At 40.7% G+C, this 24,877-nt stretch overlaps 1 protein-coding gene across 1 annotated transcript in view; it reads right to left on the reverse strand.

The window, feature by feature from the left end:
* Nucleotides 1-7,682: 7,682 nt before the first annotated feature.
* The window catches only part of LOC134540439 (heat shock factor protein-like), a 58,218-nt gene continuing 41,023 nt past the window's right edge, over nt 7,683-24,877 (reverse strand). The window contains exons 6-7 of the mRNA XM_063383189.1: nt 12,116-12,203; nt 7,683-11,752 (exon numbers count right to left, since the gene is read on the reverse strand). Coding sequence (XP_063239259.1) covers nt 11,496-11,752; nt 12,116-12,203 — 345 coding nt within the window. The 3' untranslated portion in view covers nt 7,683-11,495. The remainder of the gene's footprint in view (nt 11,753-12,115; nt 12,204-24,877) is intronic.

The following is a 24,877-nucleotide window of genomic DNA, read 5'->3' on the forward strand; positions in this document are numbered from 1 at the left end:
AGAGAGGAAAGCTCACAAAGGTAATTGTTCTCCCAGATTGGCTGAGAGAGGAGAGCTGTCTAGGCTTGTTAGCCCGCACAATTTATACAAGTTTCTTCTAGAACCATCTGTGTTAAAGTTTTACATATTTCTATCTCTTTTGCATGATGATGATCTTTTGCATTTTACAATATTATTTCCACATCTACAAAACATACTTCCAGTATACACTTCATAATAATCTACCTAAATATTTACAATAATAACATATATAAAATAACTATGATACATTGTCTCTTTATATTTACACTGCCATCTGGTGACGAGTGGTAGCACTACCAAGGCCATGGCTGGAGTGTTGCGCCGCGGACAGGACTGTGACCCGGGTTTTTTATTTAATAAAGAGGAGGTACGACGTCAGTGTATTTTTTTTTTTTATATTTTAATATTTCTGGAGGATCAAATGCAACAAATTTGATATAGGTCTTCCCACTATTTTTTTTCTTGTATGCAGATATGGTCATGGATTTTGTGCTGTATAACCTCTGATTTCACGCAAATAAAATATTTCGTAAGTTGCCTATGCAAACACGCCGTCACACACGGACAAATAGGCTCGTCACTTAATTAAACACGCTCTAACATAACAAAAAATCACCGTCTCATAATACTTCACCACTAGCCAATCTACGCATGAATCGTAACTGAATGCATTCGTTACGTATGGTCCACGCATTAAACCTTAATGGCAAATTGAATATAATTGTGTGTCGAGTAGAAATTTTACGGAATAATGATCCATACTTCAGGAAAACGTAGCAACCAACATGTGTTTATGAGCAGCGCACACGCCACAAATATGGCGGCCAACTTTTCGACTGTCTGCTGTCGAGTTCGCCAAGATCAAAGAGACCGCGCCTCTATTTCGTCTCTGGTTCACTTATATACTCTGTGGTTCCGGCGTGTGAGTTTCGCAGGCGCACCGGCGTCTTGCTGGCGGTAAGAGCTCGTCCCATAAGGCATCGTCCCGAACTCTGACCGTATGATCGGGGTTTCGAGACAGCTCGTCCGCAAGTTCTTTAGTTTTTCCGGGTATGTGTTCAACCATTAAGTCCAGAGATTGTAGCAACATTGCCCAACGTGTTAACTTGGAACGGCGTCCTTGCATCGTCGCTAACCACTTAAGACACTGGCTGTCAGTGCATAGCAAAAAGTGCTGTCCTTCTAGGTGCGGCCGTTATCGCCGTAGCGCCCATACTATGCCAAGGCATTCCCGCTCGTTCACACTGTAACGCCGCTCCACGTCGCCGAACTTTGCGCTGGCGTATTCTATGATTCGCGGCTCGCCCGCGTCGCCGATCTGTAGCAAGATGGCACCGATGCCCTCCTGACTCGCGTCGGTTTGTACGATGATCTGTCTGTTCGGGTCGAGTCGGGCCAGCAGGTGACACTGGCTGAACCTGTACTTAAGCTAGTCAAAGGCGACTTGTGCGCCATCTGTCCACTTAAAGGGGTGCTTAGGTGACAACAGGTCTGAGAGCAGCGCGGCTACGAGTGAAAATCCCGGTACAAACGCTCTGAGCCAGTTGGCCAGCCCTAGGAAACGCTGTAGCTGTCCTCCCCCGGGAAAATTTTGATTTTAAGGTGTAAAATAGTGCTATTTTAGTAGTTTTCGGTACTTAAATTTAAATATTGTAATGGTAAAAATTTTATTAATTTTTAATATGAAATTTCTTTGAGTGATGAATAAGAAATTTAATTAAAGATTTGGGGCTAAGGGGGGGGGTTTTAACCCCTAAAACCCCCCCCTGGCTACGCCCCTGGGCGTGTTCCTCCCAGGTTTGCGACCAGACGATGATGTCATCTAAATATGCAGCGGCGAATTTACCGGCATAATCATCGAGCATGCGCGTCATCAACGTTTGGAACGTGGCGGGGGCGTCCTGTAAACCAAATGGCATGGCGCAAAATTGAAAACGCCTTCCGTCTGGGATGGTAAAGGCCGTTTTCGGACAGTCCGCGGGTCTGATTGGCACTAGCCAGTAACCTGACTAAGTCTAGCGATGAAAAAATCTTGGCATTCCCCAACCCAGCTATAGTGTCGGCAATGTTCAGGAGAGGGGGCGGGGCGTTGATGGTTATCTTATTCAACGGCTTTTAATTTACACAGAAGCGTAAAGTACCATCCTTTTCTGCTAGAACTATCTGTGAATTATATGGACTCTCGCTGGGTTCGATTATACCGTCGCTCAGCATCTCCTGCACCTGGGTAAGGATGGTCTGCCTGCCCACGTGTCCGTAACTCCCCAGGGGAATGAAAATTGGTTCGTGCGGGATAGTCTGTATGGCGTGTTCTGGCATCGCCGTGCATCTGAGTGGGTCGGCCGTCTGGAACACTTGGCTCTGGTGGTCGAGTACACTCTGAATTCTCGCCCGATGACAGGGGGTACACTATGCTGCAAATCGTCGAGACTGACCTTGTGATCCGGTGGCGGTAGGGGGCGTCCGATGCCGTGGACGGTGCGCCGCCCCTGGACGCCGACGTATAGTCGTCCCGCTCGTACCTCGATGTTGGCGTTCTGCTCGCACAGCCACGGCAGCCCCAGGATGACGTCGCCCCGGAGGCCGTCGACCACCAGGGCCGTTGTGGTAGAGTGCTGGTCTCTGGTGCTGATGTGGAGCGTCGCGACGCCCTGCGTCTGGCAGGCGTCGTCGATGGTGGCGAGTTGGAGAGCCGACTCGGCCGAGGCTCGAACTGCGCGGTTTCCACACGCCTGACAGCGAAGCAATTGTGACTCGCAGCTGTGTCGATAAGGGCGTCGGTTGCGCGGCCATTAACCAGGATTGGGATGCAGAGTAGTTCGCCATTGTCTATGCCCACGTGGCCCAGACTGGGCCCCCCGTGGATGTCGCTCGGGTCTCGTCCTTTCAGGGCAGTGCGGGGGGGAGGGGTTTGTTTACTCCACCGCCCCCTGCCGGCCGTTTCCTGGCCGCTCTTCCCGGACCTGCCCCGCGCGCGGTGCATTTCGCACCAGGCAGTCGAAGTGCCAGTGACGTATGTCGATCGGGCAGGAGTGGCATTGAGGGGGTGGTCTCTCACCGAGGGCGCGTCCCCTCCAGGTGGCCGGCTGTCGGTCGTGGTCCCGGCTGTTGTCCCGCGGCGCGGTGTACGGCCGTGGTATTCGCGGAGTGGGTTGGGCGTTGTCTCTGCGTGGCTTCCGGTCGTGCTGTCCTCACCGCCTTTAGATCTTGTTCGACAGCTCGTGCGCATTGAATGAAGCTCTCTGCCGTCCTCTGCGTTGTGTGGCGTTGGTGAGGGCGTAGTTCGGGGCGCATCAGCTCCACAGCCGTCTCGATCACTTCGTCCGGATTGCCCGTCGGGAACAGTCTTTTGAAGAGACGGATTTTCTTGATTAGGAAAGTCTCTGCCGTCTCCGTCTGGCCCTGCTCCGCACAGTATAGATCTGAGCGCACCTTCATCTCGGCCCGCGCGTCGGCGAAGCACGCCTCGAAGCGACGGTTCAACTCCTCCCATGGCACGTCGTACTCTCCCACTACTGTCCAGCAGGTCTTGGCACTTCCCTTCAGCGCTTGTCCGACGCAGCCCGCCCACTCTGCATCCGGTACACAGTAGCGGCTTAGTCGGTCGCGGCAGCTCTTTAGGAATTTCCCCGAGTCATCGCTGGTCCTTCCGGCGAACTCGGGTAGCTCTACGTGTCCCATCGGTGTCGTTCGGGCATGTGACGTCACGGCTACTGTCGTGGCTGTGGTTTCCGCGAGACTACGGTTCGTGCCCTTGGTCTGACGTCACTGCATCTGGTACAGAGGTACCACCCGTCCTTGAAGGTTGCGTGTTTCGCGTCGCCAGCGCACTGTATGTGTTTGAACGCCCGGCAGTTCATGCACCATCCACCTTCTTGTGACTTTCCCGTGCAGTTAGGTTCCGTACATCTTAAAAACTCGACCAGGACCAGGACTGTTCTGGGTGCGAAAGTGTCCGTGCATAGTTCGCATGATCCCAGGCAAACCCAAGTGTCTGACCATGTGGCGCCTGTAAGCCCGCCCACGTGACGTGGCCGTGTGCACTTCACGCAGTACATCTCGCTTAAGTCCAGAAGGGGTTTCGCCCCGGCGGTAAGTCCCTTGAACTCTGACATGGTTGCAAGTGCAGATGTAACGCACAATACCTGTATGAAGTTTCCTGTCGTCTCGCGGTAGAATTCCCGGAAGCCCGCACATGGCGATCACGTGGTCGGTCGGCTGGCCGGCCGGCCGGAGTACCGTTAGGCAGTCCGCGTGCACAATGGTTGTTATTCCATGCGTTCCTTAGCACAACCGCACAACTCACACATTATGTTTTCGTGGATCGTTGCCTAGCCTCATGTTGGGCGCCACTTGTCGTTGGGGGAGAAGGTGGGGGGGGGGGGGGGGGGGGGGGTTCGGATGGACGAAAAGGAGTAATTTTGGCGCCACCACGTGGAAGGGCACGTGGACCCGGCTACGAACTCTCGGCTCAGGGTCGTGACGTGACCCATGTGGGGCTAGGCTAATCTCCCCCCTCGTGCGTCGTGTTCGTGGGCTCTTGAGGCGTCCCACACGCCTCGGAACTCAGGGAATTATACACGTGACCACTGAACCACACATTCTGAGTTAGTGATTTTATTACCAGCGTACTTGCACAGGCGAATTATTTAACGGCAAGTTACAAAAATGTTAAAAGAGTTTTACTTAAAGTACTAAAAACACCGTTGCTGGTGATAACCAGTTTATAGGCTGACCAGGTCACCGCGTGGCCTGGCCTCGAGAGTCAATCACGTATTACGCGTACGAAATATCCGTAAACGGAAAACAAATATTTAGGCAAAAGAGTCTACCACCTGGAGCAGGCCTCGAAGAAGTTACAAGGGTTTAGATTTATTTAAAGATGCGACGGAAACTAATGGATCAGTGAACAAAAGAGATGAAGTCGACGAGGTGCACGGGCTGCTCCTACTCCAGGCGGCGAACAGAAACAGTGTGACGAGACCAGGGCATCATGGCCGCCGGGAAGCGTTATGTTCCCGTTATGTTACCAGGTAGCCGTCCGGTAACATACTTAATCAAACAATTATTATTTAAAAAGCAAACAATTTAAGTACCTACACCTATTTATAATTAACAACCTTTAGTTATGGTGTTATTTCTTATTAAAGGTTAAAAACTATTGGCGGGTAGTTCTGCGGATGCCCGCATGGGGCGCTGCGCCGTCCTTAATTACTAAAACTTGAGGCGTAACAATTAGGGATATTTTATTACATAAAAAGGTTTAAACATTATGTTTATTTTAATAAAAGAAAGGGGTCGTCACACCGACTCTAGCACCGCCTCTTGCCGGGCGCCCCGCACGCACGCACGCACGCACGCACGGGGCGGGAGGTTTGTATATAGGGTGGTGGTGGGAGGAGAGGGGGTCAGTTGCGGCGTGACGTGGCACATCGGGCTAAGGGAGGGCGTAGCCCCGGTCAACGTCAATATATACATCTGAAACTGTTATTTCCAATATGTAGAGAGGGTGAAAAATAGCATTTATTCTGGTCATTTATAGCATCTAAATATTTACTTGTAGCATTTTTATAGCATTTATTACCAATATTATAGAATTTTTTAAGCTCTAACTAATCTATGAAAAAAAAGAAAACTGGACATACAACTAAAACAAATTTAATTTAATTAAATAAAAAAATCAACGTAATTGGCACACAAACACAACACGGAAGTGTTTTTATCCATTTTTTATGGAAAGGAAAATAATTGGGACACAGCAACATAAACCATTATAAGTTTTTCCTTCAGTCAATTATGATAATAAACTGTGTGTACATTGCAGCACAACTCCAAAAAAAATTTTTTTCAGACTAAATTAAGAGTTGTCAATGGAATTGAAAGAAAGCATACAACAGGTCTCTACAGTCTGTTCACTCATACTGTTTCTCCTATCCATCACAATCAAGTTATATTTGCTGAAGAACCTTTCAGCTTCGACACTGCTTACTGGTGCCCATATGCTGCGTAGTGCTGCTTCTGAGAATTCAGGATACTTGATCTTCACAGCAAGTAGTAACCTAACTATGTCGACTTCACATCCTTCTCTCAGATTAGATGACAGCTGCTTGTGAAAGTAGCAGTAGCCCTCAGAAAAAGTGTCTGTATTTATGCCAGACACAAATGTGAGTCGTTTTATATGTTGTTCAGCTTTTTGCATGTCAACTTGTAGTCTTTGGCCGGCTGTAGCAGGATTGAAGAGCACCTACCCCTTGATAAAACCGATTGGCTTCTGTGCCACCCATGTGGTTTGCCAATGTCTGAAGGCATCTTTGCATGCATGACTTGATCTGTACCTTAACTTCTTCCTTCTTAGTCATGTTTGAATACTCATTCAAAAGCTTGAGCGTACCTTGTGGGAAAGCACCATCAGCATAACGCTGCAGACTGTTTTGCAACGTAACCAACTCATCCCACAACTTGTGAGCATAAGGGTATGCTGAACCTTCCAAGTTAGTGAAAAGAGCTTTCATTGTACCACATGTTTCACTCACAAATTTTAATTGTACTTTGAGCTTCTGGCTCAAGTACTGATCCTCAAACATTTCAACAATATAGGCACTGCTACTGTAGAAGAAGAAGCTCACAAGTTGCTGTATATACTGAGCCAAGTATTCTACCGAAGTAAACCATGAATTTCACCTTGTTAGTACAGGTGCTGGAAACAAGATTGCAGGTAATTCAGGATGGTGATGATCTAAATATGTAATATATGCATGCTTTATTTTTCTTGAATGAAGAAAAGCAATTTTCATTTTTACAACCAATGTATTAAGTTCCTGAAACTCTTTGAGGTAACAGTCACCAACCAGACTAATTTTATGTGCCCAGCACTGAAAGTGAATAAGATTTTCACCAAGAATCATCCTTAAAGCAGCAAAACAAGTTCCCATGTATCTGGCTGAATAAGATACAAGACCCACTACATTGTCATAAGAAATGTTGTACTTATTTAGAGTCTCCAGTATAGCCTGACTGCATGTTGTGCCGTTTGAATTATTTAAAAATGGGCAACTGGCCAAATACACTTCTTGCACTGCTGTTGCAGACACTGTGTGAAAAAGCACTGCAAATACACATCTACCTAAACTTTCTGTAGTTTCATCCGCCACAACAACAACTTTTTTGTTTTGCAATGCTTCCTTTATTTCCTCTTGTATTGCTTCACCAATCCTAGGACATAATTTTTTCTCAGTGTAGATGCTTGGGGTATGTCCCCAGAACCAGGAATGTACTTGTTGATGTATTCCCTTACAGCTGGATCATTGATTTTTCTAAGAGGAATATTAGCCTTTAGAAACATTTTCACAGTCTCTTCAATAAATTCATCTTTCTCAATTTTTGCTTTTTTTTGGTTATGCAGTGTGGTTGGTAATGTTGCCTGTCGTTTCCTGTCATCTTGCTCAGAAAATTGCTTGAGTCTGTCAATGTGACCCGATGTTTTAATATGTTTCTCCGACGTATCCTTTTTCTCCCAGTTGATGCGAAGGTTGCACGGCTTGCACATCAAAATATTTGTATCGCTAACATAAAAATGATGGCCCTTATATTCCGATGCGCGCGAATGTACGGAAACGGACTTGGTCCGCTTCATATTATAATAAACAAATAAAAACAATTACTGAATGGTAAAATTTGAGCACTTTATATCAAAAAACCCCGCACAAACTACACTTTGTTTACAAACAGCGTAAAAACCAACTGTAAAAACAAAGCAAAGGTTTACTACACCGCATGTGTACTGTAGCAAATGGCGCTACGGAAATACATCGAGAATCGTCAATTGATATATCGAACCACGTAGTACCGTTTCCTACGAGATTCAACGACACTACTCGTATCTCGTACGCAGTAACTTCAATAATTTCATAGAGAGAATATACCGCGGCCATATTTTATTTCTCTCGTATTGTTTGTAAAGTTGTTGACAATGCCGAAAAAAGTGTTGGCAGCAATTCTTTGGCAACATGGTGGCGTGGTTTGTTTTTAGAGTAAATATTAGGGTTTGATTACATGTACATGAAAAACTAACATTTAAAATGTCAAATTTTCCGTGAAAAATTATCGTAAAATGTATTTTTAATGTTAGTTTTGCCCGGCAAAGTGTTTATGAGACGTTTTAGTGTCAATTCGCAGGAATATGGGATTTTCGCATTTAATCGCAAGTAATTAACGAGTCACATTAATTCGCGGCTATATCGTTTTTACGATTTTTCACCCTCTCTACCAATATGGCCTCGTGGCCGTGCGGTTAGCATCGTTGACTACCAATCCAAAGATTGACGGATCGAATCGCCGCCGCTATACCTTCATTTTTGTACTTGTAAAAATAAATACGGCACACACGACACTACAAAAGTAATAAACATATTTGAATTAATGAATGCAAATAAAAGTAAATTTATCAATTAAATTGTAGATTTCATTTCACTCCTTCTTTGTATCCATACAAAATAGTGATAATTCAATAAAAATGATTCTATTTATTCATAAAAGTATGCAGAGGTAGATTTTATCATACAAAAGATAGAAAAATTTAAAAAAAAATAACTTCCTCAAAGAATAACATATTTTTAATGCCTAAATGGTTTGGTTGCAAAAACCTACTACGGCTCAGTCTCAGGCCAAATTGGATATTTCATTTTCTTCTGGATCAATCATTTCATCAATGTTTTGTTATGACGTCACGTTAAACTATCGTCCGTAAACCGACTTTACAGACAAACCAATTTTTTTTATATAATTGATTCTTTAACTATTTTTTTTTCCTAAGCTATTTTCTAACATCATTATGTAAGAGATTTTCATTAAAGATTTTTGTATGTAACAATTCTACGAAAAAAAGATTTTTCTATTCACCCTGCTGCTTCTATTCACATTATTTTACTACCTTTAATTACAAATGTTTAGAGAAAGTAATCTTTACAAACAATATTACAGTAATATTTATAGAATTTTAAGAATTGCAAGATTATGGATTTAACTTTTTTCATTCATGGTGCCATAATACAACTTGTAAAGTACAAATACTGGAACAATGAGCACAGAAAAACATATTTACAAAAACTACAGTCAATTGAGATTCATAACCATAAGCAATTGTAAATTGTAGTCAAGCATAAACTTAAATTGATAGAATAGTATAATTTTTTTTATATAAAATTTATCCCTATCAAAAATTAAATTTAAAAAAAAAAAACATATAAAAATAGTTTGTAATAATATATTAACTCATGCAGATACTATTTGGAAATGAGATCTGACACAAAGAGAGACCTGTTCTAGCATCTCTATAAATACCAATCACCTGCTTAATCCGTAAAGATAATTTAATATCAATCCTTTTCCTTCAGTTAAGTTCTTCCCGTCTAATAAATATTTCACTCACACTCACACAATCTTTCAGTCTGAGACATCACTCACACGAACACAGTCTCTTCAGTCTGAGACAGTCCTATAAATGCATGATGGGACTTGAGGCAGCTGCGTTGCCACTCGGTCGCACACTCGTAGTCACAGCCGGGTGGTTGCCACCTCCTCGCACTGGTAACACCGTCCTGGAAGGTGTGTCAACAACACCGAGTGCAATCACTCGCTCACTCTGGTGACTCGCACAGTGATGTTAGGGCGGTCAGTTGTAAATTGGCTCCACGCTCCACAAACGGGAACCAGTTCCAGCTTCAGACATCATATAGTAGATACCGTATTTACTCGCATATAAGTCGCCATCGCAGACAGGTCGCACCCATAATTTGAGGTCTTGAATTTGGTATTTAAGGTCATTGTACTCGATCAGCTGCTCTTACGGCGCGCCTGCTGGCTCTCTTTGTTCACTGAGCTGCGCATGCGCAGTATAACTCACTCAACGCTCCGCCCAGACTCGTGACCGTTGCATCAGCAGCCAGCCAATAGGTACGAGCTTAGCAGAAAAAAATATAAGCTCCACCTCCCGTGTACCGGTTTTGTCCAGTTCTAATACCAGTTTACTGGTATACGCACCAGTTTTCTCGCTGCCGTGACATGTTCAAGTTTACGTCCATCTTGATGTCTTGATACCAATAATTAATTAATTACGATCCCCAGAAATAAATTGTTAGTTTAAAAAACATGCGTCAACTGTACAATACTTCCGAAATTATAAAATATGTATAAAACAGTTACCAAGACTCCGCTCATTTTATCTTGTGAAGTTTGTCTCGTACCAGTATTTCGGCTAAGTTATGACATAAATACAGTATCAGAAATTAACAATCAGCCACGTTCATACATTCGTGAGTTTACGTTTTTCCCTCGTGCATTTTAGATTGTCTCCTGCTATAATTACTCGGACTTTTACACGCCTAGGCTTAAATTATTACATGTTTAGAAATAAGAGCAACTTTTCATGTTATAAAATATATATATTTTGCGATTTAAAATGTTCATTGCTGACTATAAACGTTACGTTTTTCACTATGTTTTTAGTGTTTTTAGGCCTACTAGCTAATCTTATCTACTCTTAAAGTATCCACGGTATTTTCTGGTTGTTTATGGTTGTTACGTGACGTAAATAGCGGGATGAATTCGATTTTTAAGTCGTAATTTGCGTGAAAGTATTGTATTGGACTAAATGGGAACCAAACGGGACCTGAAGAATATAGTGCAAATAACGGGAAAACGTAAATAACGGTAACGTAAATAAGGGGTTTCGCTGTATGTGTACATTGTAAATCAATTTGCCTATACCTATATAAACTTCTTTTTCGCATTTTAAAGCAAAATATTGCAAAAAAAATTCCTCAAAAATTTTTAAAAAATTTTCTTCACATATCGGTCACACTTCATTTTTTTCCCATCAAATCTGGTAAAATTGCCGCGACCTATATGCGAGTAAATACGGTACTTATGTATAACGTATATATTAGTAGAGACTGGAAAAAATTTGCGGGTTCAATGACCTCCATGGATAGACTCCACTATCCTCTACACACTCGGGCAAATGCCAACTGTTGATTGGCTGTTGACTTGTGAGTCGTCTCGACTGGGCAGCCTGTGATTCGACACTTCTATGAGTGAGGGTCTCTAATTGGCCCTCATTTAACTTTTAACCAATGGCAGAAACAGCACTCAGGTATAATTATTTCAATTGTAGCATGACATGAAATGAATCCGCAATTTTTCAGGTCTCTATACATTAGTAGAGACTTGCAAAATTCGCGGATTCTTTCGGCAGTAGGCTTGAATTCAAACACATATACCTCTTAGATAATTTTGCTATTGGTTTACTGTTCACCTGGACGGATCTCAACCAGTTATAAACCCTCAACCAAAGAAGGATGGAATCGCAGACAAACCAGCTGAGACGACTCACAAGTCGGCAGCCAACGAACTTGCGTTATTTTCCCGAGTGTACAAGGGTATGTGCAGGTCTCCAGGCATCAGTGACTGAGTAGCAGTCAGTGGTGCAGCAAGCGCAGCTCCTCGCGCAGGATGTCGTTGCCCAGCCGCAGGTTGGCCAGCTTCTGGTCGCGGCTGCGCATGCACAGCGACCACTCGGCCGCCTCGCGCTCCGCCCGCGCCTTCTCCGTGCCCACGCACAGCTCCAGCTCGCGCACGCGCAGGGCGTGCTCGCGCGCCATCCACGAGCGCTGCAGCTCCACCAGGTCCAGCCGCGCACGCGCCTCCCTCGCCAGCAGCCCGCCCAGCTCCGCGCCTGCGCACATACAGCCCTCCTCGCGTCGCTCTCCGTGCCCACGCACACTCCAGCTCGCGCGCCATCCACGAGCACTGCAGCTCCACCAGGTCCAGGCGCGCGCGCGCCTCCCTCGCCAGCAGCCCGCCCAGCTCCGCGCCTGCGCACATACAGCCCTCCTCGCGTCGCTCTCCGTGCCCGGCCCGGGCCAGCCAACAACAACAACATGTGCTCGCAAATCAGAAAAATTTTAATTGACCTATCCGTATAACCATTGTACCCAGCTATTAAGCCCAGCGCTGGCTTATCACAGCCAGTGTAACCAGCCACTAATCACGTAAGGACCATCATGATCATGACACAGCTGCAACGGGAGCTGCTCACCGGCTGTGCTGCCGACCGGGGTGGGGCCAGCGGGGCTCCCCGCCGAGTGGTCGGCTCCACCGCTGAGCGTCTCCCCAGCTGCCGAGTCCTGCAACACCACACGCACGCCCTCGCTGCTCAGACACCACCGCTCGCGGCCTGACATGGGGCACAAGCATTTGAATGATATTCATGACGTAGGATGCCTGCCTACGCTCCATTCCGATCATCAACGGAAAAAAAGTGTTTGACCAGAACATAAAACGAAGTAAAAAAAGGGAACAGAAATAACAAACCCAGCACAGGACTGCCGACATCATTGAGCTCAAGTGACGACGAACAAACTACGGCGCAAAATCCATGACCATGATCCGTGATCGTTTGTAAGGTCAAATTAATAACCATGAACACTATAAATGGTATGTATATATGACAGTTATTGCATTTAGATGTAGAAAGAAAATTAACTCTCTCCTGAACAAGCTGTGCAGAAGAACCATGTCCTGTTAATAAACATTATGGACTTTGTACACCCGGTGCTGTGTTAACTAGTTAAACACATGGCTAAGGTACCACTCTGACACGTGAAGAGTTGGGGAAATAAGTATAACCGGAAGTCTTTACCAATATCAATGGTTGCCTGTCATAGGCGTGCCTACAGGGGGGGCCAGGTGGGCCATGGCCGCCCCCCCCCCCCCCCTAATGTAATCACTCAGATCGGCATTTTCTCTATTGCGTTCGTTAATATTCATATATTCCTGGCACTGTGACACTCAAACTGTTTTTCAGTGTTGCAGCGTGCTAATTAACAATATTTTTAAACATTTTATCGTTCTGGAAATACAGCCGCCTTAGTTTATTTAAAACACGAGGTCCCTTAAAATGGCCAAGCAAAAAAAATAAATATTTTAAGAGGTTTGTTAAAGTTCTGTTGTCTGAATTGCTGTGTTTGCATTCACTAAAAAGAAGTTCATTTCAAGGTAGATCTGGACCAAGCTATTGGAAAATTCGAGGGGGGGAAATGTGTAAGAACCCTTTAAACATTGTCTATGGAAAAAAAAAAACATATTTCCAAGATTGTTAAAATTATACGGATATAAATATTAACTAGTAAACATATCTCGTTGATACTGCACAAACATATAAACACGGCAATGAGTGAATGTATTTAGGCTATTTAACATTCTAAATTCAGCTTCTGATTTAAAAATTTAGCAGGGCCCCCCCTAATGGAAATGTCTGGGCACGCCTATGTTGCCTGTATAGCCAGGTTAACACAGACTAGGGAGCAACATTCTCAAAGTTTTTAGTCGTACCTTGAACGTGGTTTCGTAGGGCATTTGATGGGGCATTATGAGGGGAGAAGAGGGGGTTTAGGGTATTTATACGCCAATTTTAGAGTTACCAAGCCCACACAAAATTTGTAGAAGGGGAGAAACGATCGAAAAAGAGATGAGAGCAAAGTATTTTATTTGTTATCACAGTCGGTAGCTTGCTGATAGTAGTGTTTATGTTTATGTAAATTTGTTTACATCCAATTTTCTGCCCCGATAGATACAACATGGTATTCCATTTTGATCATTACATGTACTGCATGCTTGTAGGGGTTTTCCTGGACGGTGGTGATCTAATGTTCCCTTTTGTGAGTTTTGTCCACTTTATGCATGTAAGTATTTTTTCTGTGTTTGATAATTAAAATGTTCCCTTTAATTAATATAGTGCACTATATACATCGTAAGAATTTTTATGTGCTAGTATTGTGTAGGGTTTGTTTAAATTATGGCCATATACATAGTAGTTACAAAAGTACTTAGCTCTTAAATGATAGTTATAAACAACCTTATCAATAACTTATCAGCTGAGAACAAAAGTCTTAAAATAATCTCAATATAACTTTCACATAATACACACATTAAAATTAAGATAAATACAGTACGCTAAATTAATCATCAATTAAATAAAACAAAATGTTAATTAATTCAAAATCATCAAACATATCTATCCTACCCTTCCAAAATCATGACTTGTAAGAAATTAAACCAATAGTTTCAAACAAAATTACTACTTCATGTAGTCATACAGTACTATATTCAGGAAAGTGTCATATCTCCTCAACTACGTAATGTTATAGTTGCCTATTACTTGTGCCGTCTCAATTTCAGATCATTCGTAACAGTTTTCCTTCACTCTTTTAATTACTGCATATGGGCCATCATATAATAAAAATAACAGTTTAGTCACACACTCCTAAAATTGACTAATAGGATACTTTTTTTCAATACTAGCTCTCCGCACGACAAATTCATTTTAAAAACAGTTTTTTGGCGCCTTTTTCTAATGTCAGCCAAAACTATCAATCGTGCTTTAACCAACTATTCTATTTCTTTTAATATTTTTTAAAATCTTGTTGTTCCTCAAGTCAGTTCAATATCCCGGTTTAGGTAATAAATCTGCGGGAATCGAAGTTGACCTATTTCCTCTTAATATTTCATAGGGAGTTTAACCTGTAGAATCGTGAACAGTGTGAATGTGAATCCATTCAATAAAAGGTATCGTGTTCCTTCAACTTCTTTGTGAATTGTGGCAAAAGGTACGTAGCACATGTCTAAGTATTCTCATTAGTCGTTCCACTGGATTACCTTGTGGGTGTTTTATAGGTGACGTGGTAGGAATAATATTTAATCTTCTTAGTTCTTCTTGCCAAACTTTCCCAGTGAACTGCGATCTCCTGTCCAAAAGAATCATGACAGGCTGGCCAATTTCTTTAACGAATTGTTTCACTTTCTGATACATTTGCCTGTGGCACGTTTACAATCGGATATAATTGGACGAATTTGGAAAATATGTCCATCATAACAAAAATATACTGCATTCCTGCTATTGAGCTAGCTAACGGTACAAATAATTCCATAGAGACAAGTCGCAAAGGTTCCCTTGGAATAATAGATTAAAATTTACCTATTAACTTTTTGTGTACGTACTTTGATTAACGGCACAAATCGCAAGCAACGGTAATGGACGCAACCGTTTTTGGCAAATTTGGCCATAAAAATTGCCTACTTAAAGTTGCCGAGTTTCTTGGACCCTATATGGCCCCAAATTTCATAAGCTTCCAAAACAAGTTCTGTTCTTACTGTTTACGGAATAACTGGTTTCCACAAATCTTTGAACATTCATATTACTTTGCAAAAATACAATATTGTCAGCCGAAATACAATACTTCAAACATAATTTTTTGTTTTGGATCAGTATTCTTTAATTTGGTCACTAATTTTTGACAAAACTCATCCTCAGATTGTAGTTTTCTCAGATCCTTAAAAATATTTGTAAAAACGCTGCTATTTTTAAACTGGTCTGAAAGCATATTTGCTACTAGAAATTATTTTGTCTGAGACTCGTATAATAGTCTATCTGAAGTAAGGTCTGGCTGGCACTCTGTACAAAATTTTCCTTGCCATTGATATGACATATTTAGATGTCAAATTCTTGCATGAGTATCTTGTTAACCTACTACCAAAAATTTCCCCTGTCTTCAAACACATTAAGGCTTGGTGGTCGGTCAAAAGTTTTAATGTGTTCACCCAGTAGTAAATCTCTAAATTTCTGTAATGAGCACATAATTGCCAGAGTTTCTCTCTCAGTAACGGTGTAATTTCTCTCAGGGGTTTTTAAAGTTCAGTTTTTTCATTGCCATCATCATCCATCTGCACTAATTTAGTTTCCAACGTGTATGCAGATACATATATTACATACTATTAGTCAGAAAAACAAAAAATAATCATCCAAATATAAGGAAAAATAGTGAAATTTAAGTTTATCCAAGTACATAGTATAAAGGCAGTTCTGTACACTGTTTGTGCAAAGTAGTCTTTGAAGATGTCCTGAATGTGAAATAATTTAGAAGCATTTTAACACACATTCAATCCCAACAACTTTTAGCAAGTATGCCTGTGGGATTGAAGAAATGAAGCATTTAAATGAAAAGTTTTTTGTTTACAATTGGTTTTATAGTCTCAAGTTTTCAGGAATGTTCATCCACAGATAAGTGAACATTTACTGTAGGTACATAAGTTATTGTGTTGGCTGCATTTAAAATAGTGAAGACAGTTGGTTAGGCTAGCTTAGCTACAGTAAAAATAATAAATATGCATTTGAAAGATTAGTTACGACTTACCAATTACAACTAACAGACCTAAAATTTGATGTCATAATAAAAAACTAACAGAACTGAAGTAGGAACCACTTAATAGAATAACTAGTATAACCAATTATGTAATTTAATTTAAATTACAAATAATATAAACTATTATTATTTATTATTGTTTACTTGATGTTGCTAGTTTCACAAGTTGAGGTTACCTGATTTTTAAAGCTAGTTTTAAGTGTCTCACACTTTGTACTGATACCCTTGCAGATTTCCTGATTATGATCATGCCATACTTCATAGCACATCTTGTTATTTTTCCTCAGAATTTTTTAGTTTTGAATTTATAAATGATTTCTGATGCTATTTGTTTTTCCCATCGGCATTAAAACATGTGCAGTCTGGTTTCCTGTTTTATATATTTTGTTTAATATGAACACATAATCCATACCTATGCATCCAGTCTATTCGAACATAGCAGAAATCACAAATATATTTACCTTAAAAACACTTTGGTCTTGATATACTTACCACCAAAAAAATATATATTAATTTAAATTTTATCACAAATGATAAAATTATTCTGTTATTTTTAACAACTCTTCGTAACTTTATCTCTATTAATCCTCAGAAGCCAGTAATCTCCAGAATTAATGTAAATAAATTCCTCGTTGGATTATTTATTGACGATAAACGCTGATCAAAATAAATGGCAGCTTAGTCAAATTAACGCAGTTTGAGATTGAAATACATGTTTGCACATGATTACTATTGATTCTCCTGAAACTATTGAGTGAAGGCTATCGAACTTGTATGTAAATACTGTATTTGTAAATATTTTCTTCCTTGAATAAAAGCACGATAATTCACGAAAAAAAGGAAAATCAACTGAAATTCATGATATTAACATTTCTGAACTTTTTGAGGTGCCTAAACATCAACAAAAGCTGTATTTGCCATTTTACTTTTGTTAGTACAAGAAGAAATTCCAGAAATATGCTGTGATTTTCTTGACTTTTCCCGCTATTCTCTTACCATTTCAAATTCCCTGACTTTACCTGGTTTTCGAGTCCTGTAGCAACCACGATTAAAGTGTATATTAATAAAATAAGTGTGCAGTAATTGTACAATACTAATCATACAGAAAATTTCGGCTGATTGCAATCATACTATACTACTGGATTAAAATGTTACAATGCACATTCCATAACCTTCAAAGTTAAAAATAATAGGAAAAATATTCCTTGAAAGCTTAAAATCTACAATGAAATTCCCTGACCCTGATTTTGCACTGTTACGCTAATTCACTTTTAAAAATTAATGATCATTCTTTTTTTTTTAAGTGAGTATTTGTTGGAAGAAACTAATTACATCATAGCAAAGACACTTCGTTTATTTACTTCTTCACTTACAAAGCTCACTCACATAATTTTATACATCGATGACAACTAAAAAACAATGCAGGGCTGCAACTCCAACACATGAAATATCACTAATATAATAATTTACTTCCCAACACTTCCCTTTAAATTATTAATAGTTATATGTGTGCATATATACACACACACACACACACACACACACACACACACACACACACACACACACACACACACACACACACACACACACACATATATATATATATATATATATATATATATATATATATATATATATATATATATATATATATATATATATATATATATACATACATACATTCATATATATGTATCATATATGTGTATCATAAGGTACAATGCACTAGACAAGACCCATTTCAATCAAAAATTTGCAATGTTTCTCCTTTGACAAAGGTTTTGTCAGCATGTCCGATACCATTTGTTCAGTAGGTAAATAACATACTTGGATGGACTTTTGCTGGACATGTTCTCTCAGGAAATGGTAACGTATGTCAATGTGCTTAGACCTCTGACTCACGACTCTGTTTTTTGACAGACAAATGGCCCCTCTGTTATCACAATATATGATGGATGGTCCAACCTCCTGAGGCTGCAATTCTTTTATCAATTCCCTAAGCCACAGAACCTCTTGGACAGTGAAACTGAGTGCTATATATTCTGCTTCCACCGTGCTCAGTGCCACCGTTCTTTGTTTCTTGCTGTGCCAGGAGATTAGACCCCCCATGAATTTAGAACTACAACCTGTTACTGAGTGCCTCCTGTTATTTTCGCTGCCCCAGTCTGCATCACTGAAAGCAATCATTTCCGGGTCAGAGTTCCTGTCATATTGCAGTTTCAGATTCTTTGTACCATTCAGGTACCTGAGGATGCGTTTAACGGCAACCCAATGACACATCATTGGATTACTGTTGAACTGACTGACGCAATTTACAGCTTGTGCAATGTCGGGCCTAGATATCTGACACAAATACAACAAACTACCAACCGCCTGCTGAAAAGGAACCTCTGTGTCATCTTTCTCGCTTTCTTCATAGCACTCATCACCTTCACTAAATTCTGTTGTATTTCTCGGAGTTCCCTGAAGTTTCACACCTAAATCCATGGGAGTTGCGACGGGCTTACTGTCAGACATTTTGAAGCGTACAAGGATCTCGTCGATATAGGGGCGTTGATCAATCCATAACTTGCCAGAGACACGATCCCTGGTGATGGACATCCCGAGGCAATATTTGGCTTCCCCTAGGTCCTTCATGTTGAACTTCATTTCAAGGCTTGACTTAACCATGTTTTTAAGATTTTCGTCGTTGGAGAACAGGAGGTCATCAACATATATAGCGACAACAATAACACTCTCGCCTTGATGTGTGAAGTAGATGCAAGGGTCTGCTTTTGATTGGTTAAGACCCATTTCGATGAGAACTTCATGGAGGCGTTGATTCCAACACCTACCACTCTGCTTTAGGCCATACATGGCCCTCCTCAGTCGCCAGACTTTGTTGTTTGGCTTTTCTCCAATTTCATCGGGTGGTTGTACATAAATCTCTTCTTCGAGGAAACCATGTAGGTAAGCTGCCTTGACATCCATGTGTGCAATATTGAGATCGTCTTTCGTGGCTAGGGAAAACAGGTACCTGAGTGAGGAGTATTTGACAACTGGGGAGAACACATCTTCGTAATCTATACCTGGCCTTTGGCTACATCCTTTGACGACCAAGCGAGCTTTGTAATTTGGCTGATCTGAGGAGGAGTTCTTAAGCTTGAATACCCACTTGGTTTTCAAAGGTACTCTCCCTTTTGGTAAATCAGTCCACTCATATGTTTCATTGCATGAAAAAGATTTCAACTCTTCGTCCATTGCTGCTTTCCACTTCGAAGCCTGTGGACTCTCCAGAGCTTCCCTTGGAGTCAAGGGCTCATCTTTACCTGAAGCAAAGTATGATACAAAGTCCTTGTCACTTTTAGTTTTTCGGAGGCGTGTAGACCGTCGTAGGTGGAGTTCCTGTTCCAAAGGTTCCTTATCAGAAAAACCATAGAAAGGTTCTTCGGCACTGTCGGACATGTCTTCATTGGGATCACGGCTGTCATGAGTTTCTTGATCCTCACTAGTACCATCTACCTCACAACTCTCGTTTGGAAGATCAGTCAGGGGCATTGTTAAAACATCCTTGTTAGGGCTGTCTTGCGTGTGACTTCTTTCTGGTGGACTCATGACTAAAGGGTTGCTCTGGCTAAGCATTTTGCCTTCCAGAAAAATTACATCACGGCTGACAGTTATTGCTTTGGTGGTAGGGTTTATCAAGCGATATCCCTTTGTGTCTTCACTATATCCCACGAATTTCATCTTCTCAGAACGGGCGTCCCATTTTTTTCTCTTTTCTTTGGGTACTTGAACCATGGCTTCACACCCAAACAACTTCAGATGGCTCAGGTTTGGTTTCTTCGAGTACCAAGCTTCATACGGGGTTTGGCCTTGGAGGGCTTTGGTGGGACTTCTATTATTCAAGTATACCGCTGTTGTAACAGCTTCTGCCCAGTATTCTTTAGGGAGGTGAGCATCTTGTAATAAACACCTAGCCTTATCGACTGTCTTTCTAATTGACCGTTCTCCCACTCCGTTCTGTTGAGGTGTATAGATGACAGTCCTTTGGTGCCTTATGCCTTTCTCTTTTAGGTATTGTGACATTTTATAATTCACGTACTCCGTCCCGTTGTCTGATCGCAGCATTTTTATCTTCCTGTTGAGCTGGTTCTCTACCAACGCACAGTACTCTCTGAAAAAGTCAGGCACTTGATCCTTGGACTTTAAGACGTAGACATGGGTGTACCTGGAATAGTCGTCCACTAAGATAAAGAAGTACCTGTTGCCTCCAAGGGAAGTGGTTTCCATCGGTCCGCACAAGTCCGTGTGAATCAATTCAAGTGGTTCCTTAGACCGATATTCACTTCTTTTGAAGAGCTGTCGACTGTGCTTCCCTAAAATGCACACTTCACAGGGTTTTGCACTGTATTCAACACTCTCGACACCGATGGCCATACACTTTAGTGAAGCCATATCTTTCCTGTTTAGGTGACCTAATCGCCTATGCCATAAATCCTGTTGTGAGGTGATGACACAGGCCCAGTGATTAGTTGGTGTATCAAGCTGGTAAACTCCTCCATGTTCTGTTGCTGTGGCAATAAGCTTGTCCTCGCTGTTGTAGATTTTTCCACCATCACCATCAAAAATGACCTTGTTGCCCTTCTGTACAATTTTGTTGACAGAGAGAAGGTTAGTGGTAATGTTTGGTGAGTAGAACACATCCCTAACCTCAACAACATCGTCTCTCCCAGACACTGAAACACTGATATTTATGTTCCCCACTGATTCTGTTTTAATTGTCTCACCATTCGCAGTGAAGATTTCCAGCTCACTTTTATTTGAATCCTTAGAATGTCTGTACTTGGTGATGTGCATTGAGGCACATGAGTCTAGATACCAACGTTCACATTCATTTGATGAATTAGAGAATAAGCATGCAAGAAATGCACTTCGGTCCTCTCCCTCCATCCGTTTTCCTCTACCTTCACCAGTTCTAGTTTGGCTTCGGCACTCAGCCGCAAAATGTCCTACCTTGTTGCAATTATAACATCGGAATGTGTGAGGCCATCTCCTTTCAGGTTTGTTTACATTTAAGTAGTTCCTGTTGTTGCTGGCGGGATGTGTCTTATTTCGTTGACCACTGTAGAGTGCTGAATCTCCTGGTTTGCTTTCACTACATTTTACATCCTGCAAAAGCTTGATTTTAATGGTGTCTGCGGTAATCTGAGTACCAGAATTCTCTAATGCCATTATCATTGGTTTGTATTCGTCCGGTAGGCCTGCCAGCAACAACGTGCCAATCCATTCGTCTGAGATGTCAAATTTAATTTCCTGGAGCCGCTGTGCCGTAGATATAATTTGATTGACGTACTCTTCGACAGAACTGCAATTATCTAGCCGGGTGAGGATCAGTTGTCTGAGTAACCCTACCTTGCGAGTCAGTCCCGAGTCCTCGAACAAAGTTTGTATGGTGTCCCAAGCTTCTTTCGATGTACAGCATTTTTCAATGTGGTGGATTAGGTCCTTTTCCACCAGCAACGATATCTTCGCTAGTGCTTTACCGTCTTTTCGTTTTTCGTTTTCATCTGTGATACCCTCATTTACGACATCCCAGTGGTCATCCAGCTTTAAAAGGGCCCTCATGTGGAATTTCCAAGAACAGTAGTTCTCGCGCCCTTTTAATTTCTCAACGAAGTTCAATGCATTCGCCGCCATGATACTTAAGTTGCGGAAAAACAAACAAAACAAAATTAAAATATTCGCGTACGCGCACGAATGTCTCCGATTTCTTTTTCAATTACAGTTCCTGGGCCCATAACCCATGTTGGAAGAAACTAATTACATCATAGCAAAGACACTTCGTTTATTTACTTCTTCACTTACAAAGCTCACTCACATAATTTTATACATCGATGACAACTAAAAAACAATGCAGGGCTGCAACTCCAACACATGAAATATCACTAATATAATAATTTACTTCCCAACAGTATTCAACAGACAAATGAGTAAACAAAGATTGAAACGTAATTTTATTCCAGGTAGGACAATATAGATGTGATAATATGTATCTCTAGGTGTTTATTATCCATGTACAAAACTCACTGAGAATAAAAACATTATGAAATGAAGTATATAAACCAAATGAATTAAGGCAGACAATTAATTTAACAAAAAAAGCCGCAATAATTCTAAAGGAAGGCCACTTTTCTATAAAAATTATAATATAAATTCCAAAATACTTCTTTTTTACTTTGTGACATGTTTTCCGATTATTATCTAAGAGGGTATTGTGATACTACAAGTAGATTACTAATAATTGACAATTTTGAAGAGTGGTTATGTTAGGTTAGGTACATTAAAAATACGGAGGGTTATTTAGGTTAGGTTACCTACATTAGATTTACTTTTAAATTATAGTTAGCTTCATTAAAAACACTATAACATAGTAATAATGTTTGGTTAGTTTAAGTTAGCAACATTATAGTGGTCATTCCTAAGTATGTAATTGTTCAAACAATATTTTAGGATTTTAATGCAGCTAACCTAAATTAACTGACCATTTTCACAATTACAGTATTTGTATTATGTAACCTAGCCTCACCAGTTGTATCACAACACACTCTTGAAAAAAATTGTGAAACATCCCCGGAAGTAAAAAAACAATGCAATTTGAAGTTTTTAATTTATTTTTTGCAGAAACATGGCTCTCCTTTAGGATGACCTAAGCCATGCTATCGAATAAGCTTTAAACCCATGATACTTAGACCATAACCAAAAATATGTGATTTTAATAAGCCTCGCACCAAACTTAAAAACAGACTTTAGAAACATATTTCAACTTTCTATTAATTTTTTTCAGGACTTGCATAATCATTACAAATTATAAATTGCTTTAAAGGTTTTCTGTAACAATAATATAGCATTCTCTGTACCGTTGTAGACGTCTACGAGTTATTTTTTCAGCAATAGATTGTTACCACAAGAATACTATTAAAAGTTTCAATACTTCCATTAAAATTCACAATGTAAATTGAAAATACACATCCCTACACATATTAGGCAGTAAATGTTTTATTTAAGGGTTAACTGTAAATTTTATAATGTTAACCTCAAAGCGAGGAAAAAATGGTAATGAATAAAAAAAGAGTACCTACCATACCGACCAAAGATGTTTGGTATATTGCAGTGAAGCGCCATTAAAATTTCAGCCACAAACTTATTTTTTCCCTCCAAGTCACGTATACGCCGACTTTCTTCCCATGACATTATTTCCCGTTTCCTCATCCATTTTAATCATTTTAGTGTTTTTAGCCACCATAGATCATCACAAATCACAAACCTTCAGTAGTCACTGCATCTTTTTCACAAAAATATGCACTTTCAAACCACATGCAAGATGTCTGTGATCCATTAAGCAATAGAAGGTTAACCAACCTTGGCGCTTGAAGAAACTTGAGTTATGCAGCGTTGCCTTGCAGCGTTGACAAGTTTTGAATAAGCAGCGCTCTGTACTTTTTAACATTCATTTTATACAAATTTGTCCGTGGATTATTGGGTAAATATGGTAATATGCAGACACAATTTTGAACATGATAAGCTAACTCACATTTTTATAACGAATGGCAATTGAACAAATCATTACAATGTAGAAACAAGCTTATCTCAAATATTTACCTGACCATCAAAAAAATCCCTCACTTTTCCAGGTTTTCCCGGACTTGTATTAAATTCCCTGACTTTTCCCAGTTATCCCGGTCTGTGGCCACCCTTTTTGGTATTCCCTGCCACCCATTACATTTATACGTACCAGCAACTTCTGAACATGATTTCTATAATATATAAAATAAATATACACATGAGCAAGTGTAATACAAAATATATCTTACTATTCAAAGAAACATACTGATATTTAAGTGTACAAAGCTTACGCTTTTTTAAAGAAAAATCACGTGTATTAAGTGGACAATTACAAATTTTTTCTGTTTAATGTGCAACAGTATACCATGTTTTACTGCATAATCGTCCCACATTTTATACTAAAATCAAGTTTGAAACGTAAAGGTGCGACGTTTATGCGAAAAAAAAAATTTTGCTAGCTAAAGTTATTCATAAAAACAAAACATATTCATGAAAAGTACGTTTATTAAAAAAAAAAGTGGAGTACAGAAGAGCACGCCAAACAATTTAAATTATTAAGTCAAGCAACAAAAACTTTTCAACTTTAAATAGAAAAACAAAATCTGTGACCAGAACGCGAGCCACTTGAATGCGTAACTATCGTCGTAGTACACGCCACGAAAGAGTGCACACCATCAAATGTAGTTAACTCGGCACCCGACAGAGAGCGCGCGTTACATGCAATCAGCGAGATATCGATATTCAACAACGTGTGCTCACTCCATACGGGAAGCAACATAACCAAACACGAATGTTGCCACTAGAGCTGGCTACAATTTTATAAGCGGTACACCGCGGCGACAAAATGAACAGATAAGGGTTAAAACGTTTAAAAACATCTTTAAAAGAAAATTTACACATCTGACAACTTCGTATTTCCGTTAATTAAATAAGTAAGTGGTAATGTCCGAATAAATATTAGATTTATACTTTGAAATATGTACTACATCATT

The sequence above is a fragment of the Bacillus rossius genome, chromosome 16 (assembly GCF_032445375.1).
Source record: "Bacillus rossius redtenbacheri isolate Brsri chromosome 16, Brsri_v3, whole genome shotgun sequence".
In the NCBI taxonomy this organism is placed as follows: Eukaryota; Metazoa; Arthropoda; class Insecta; order Phasmatodea; family Bacillidae; genus Bacillus; species Bacillus rossius.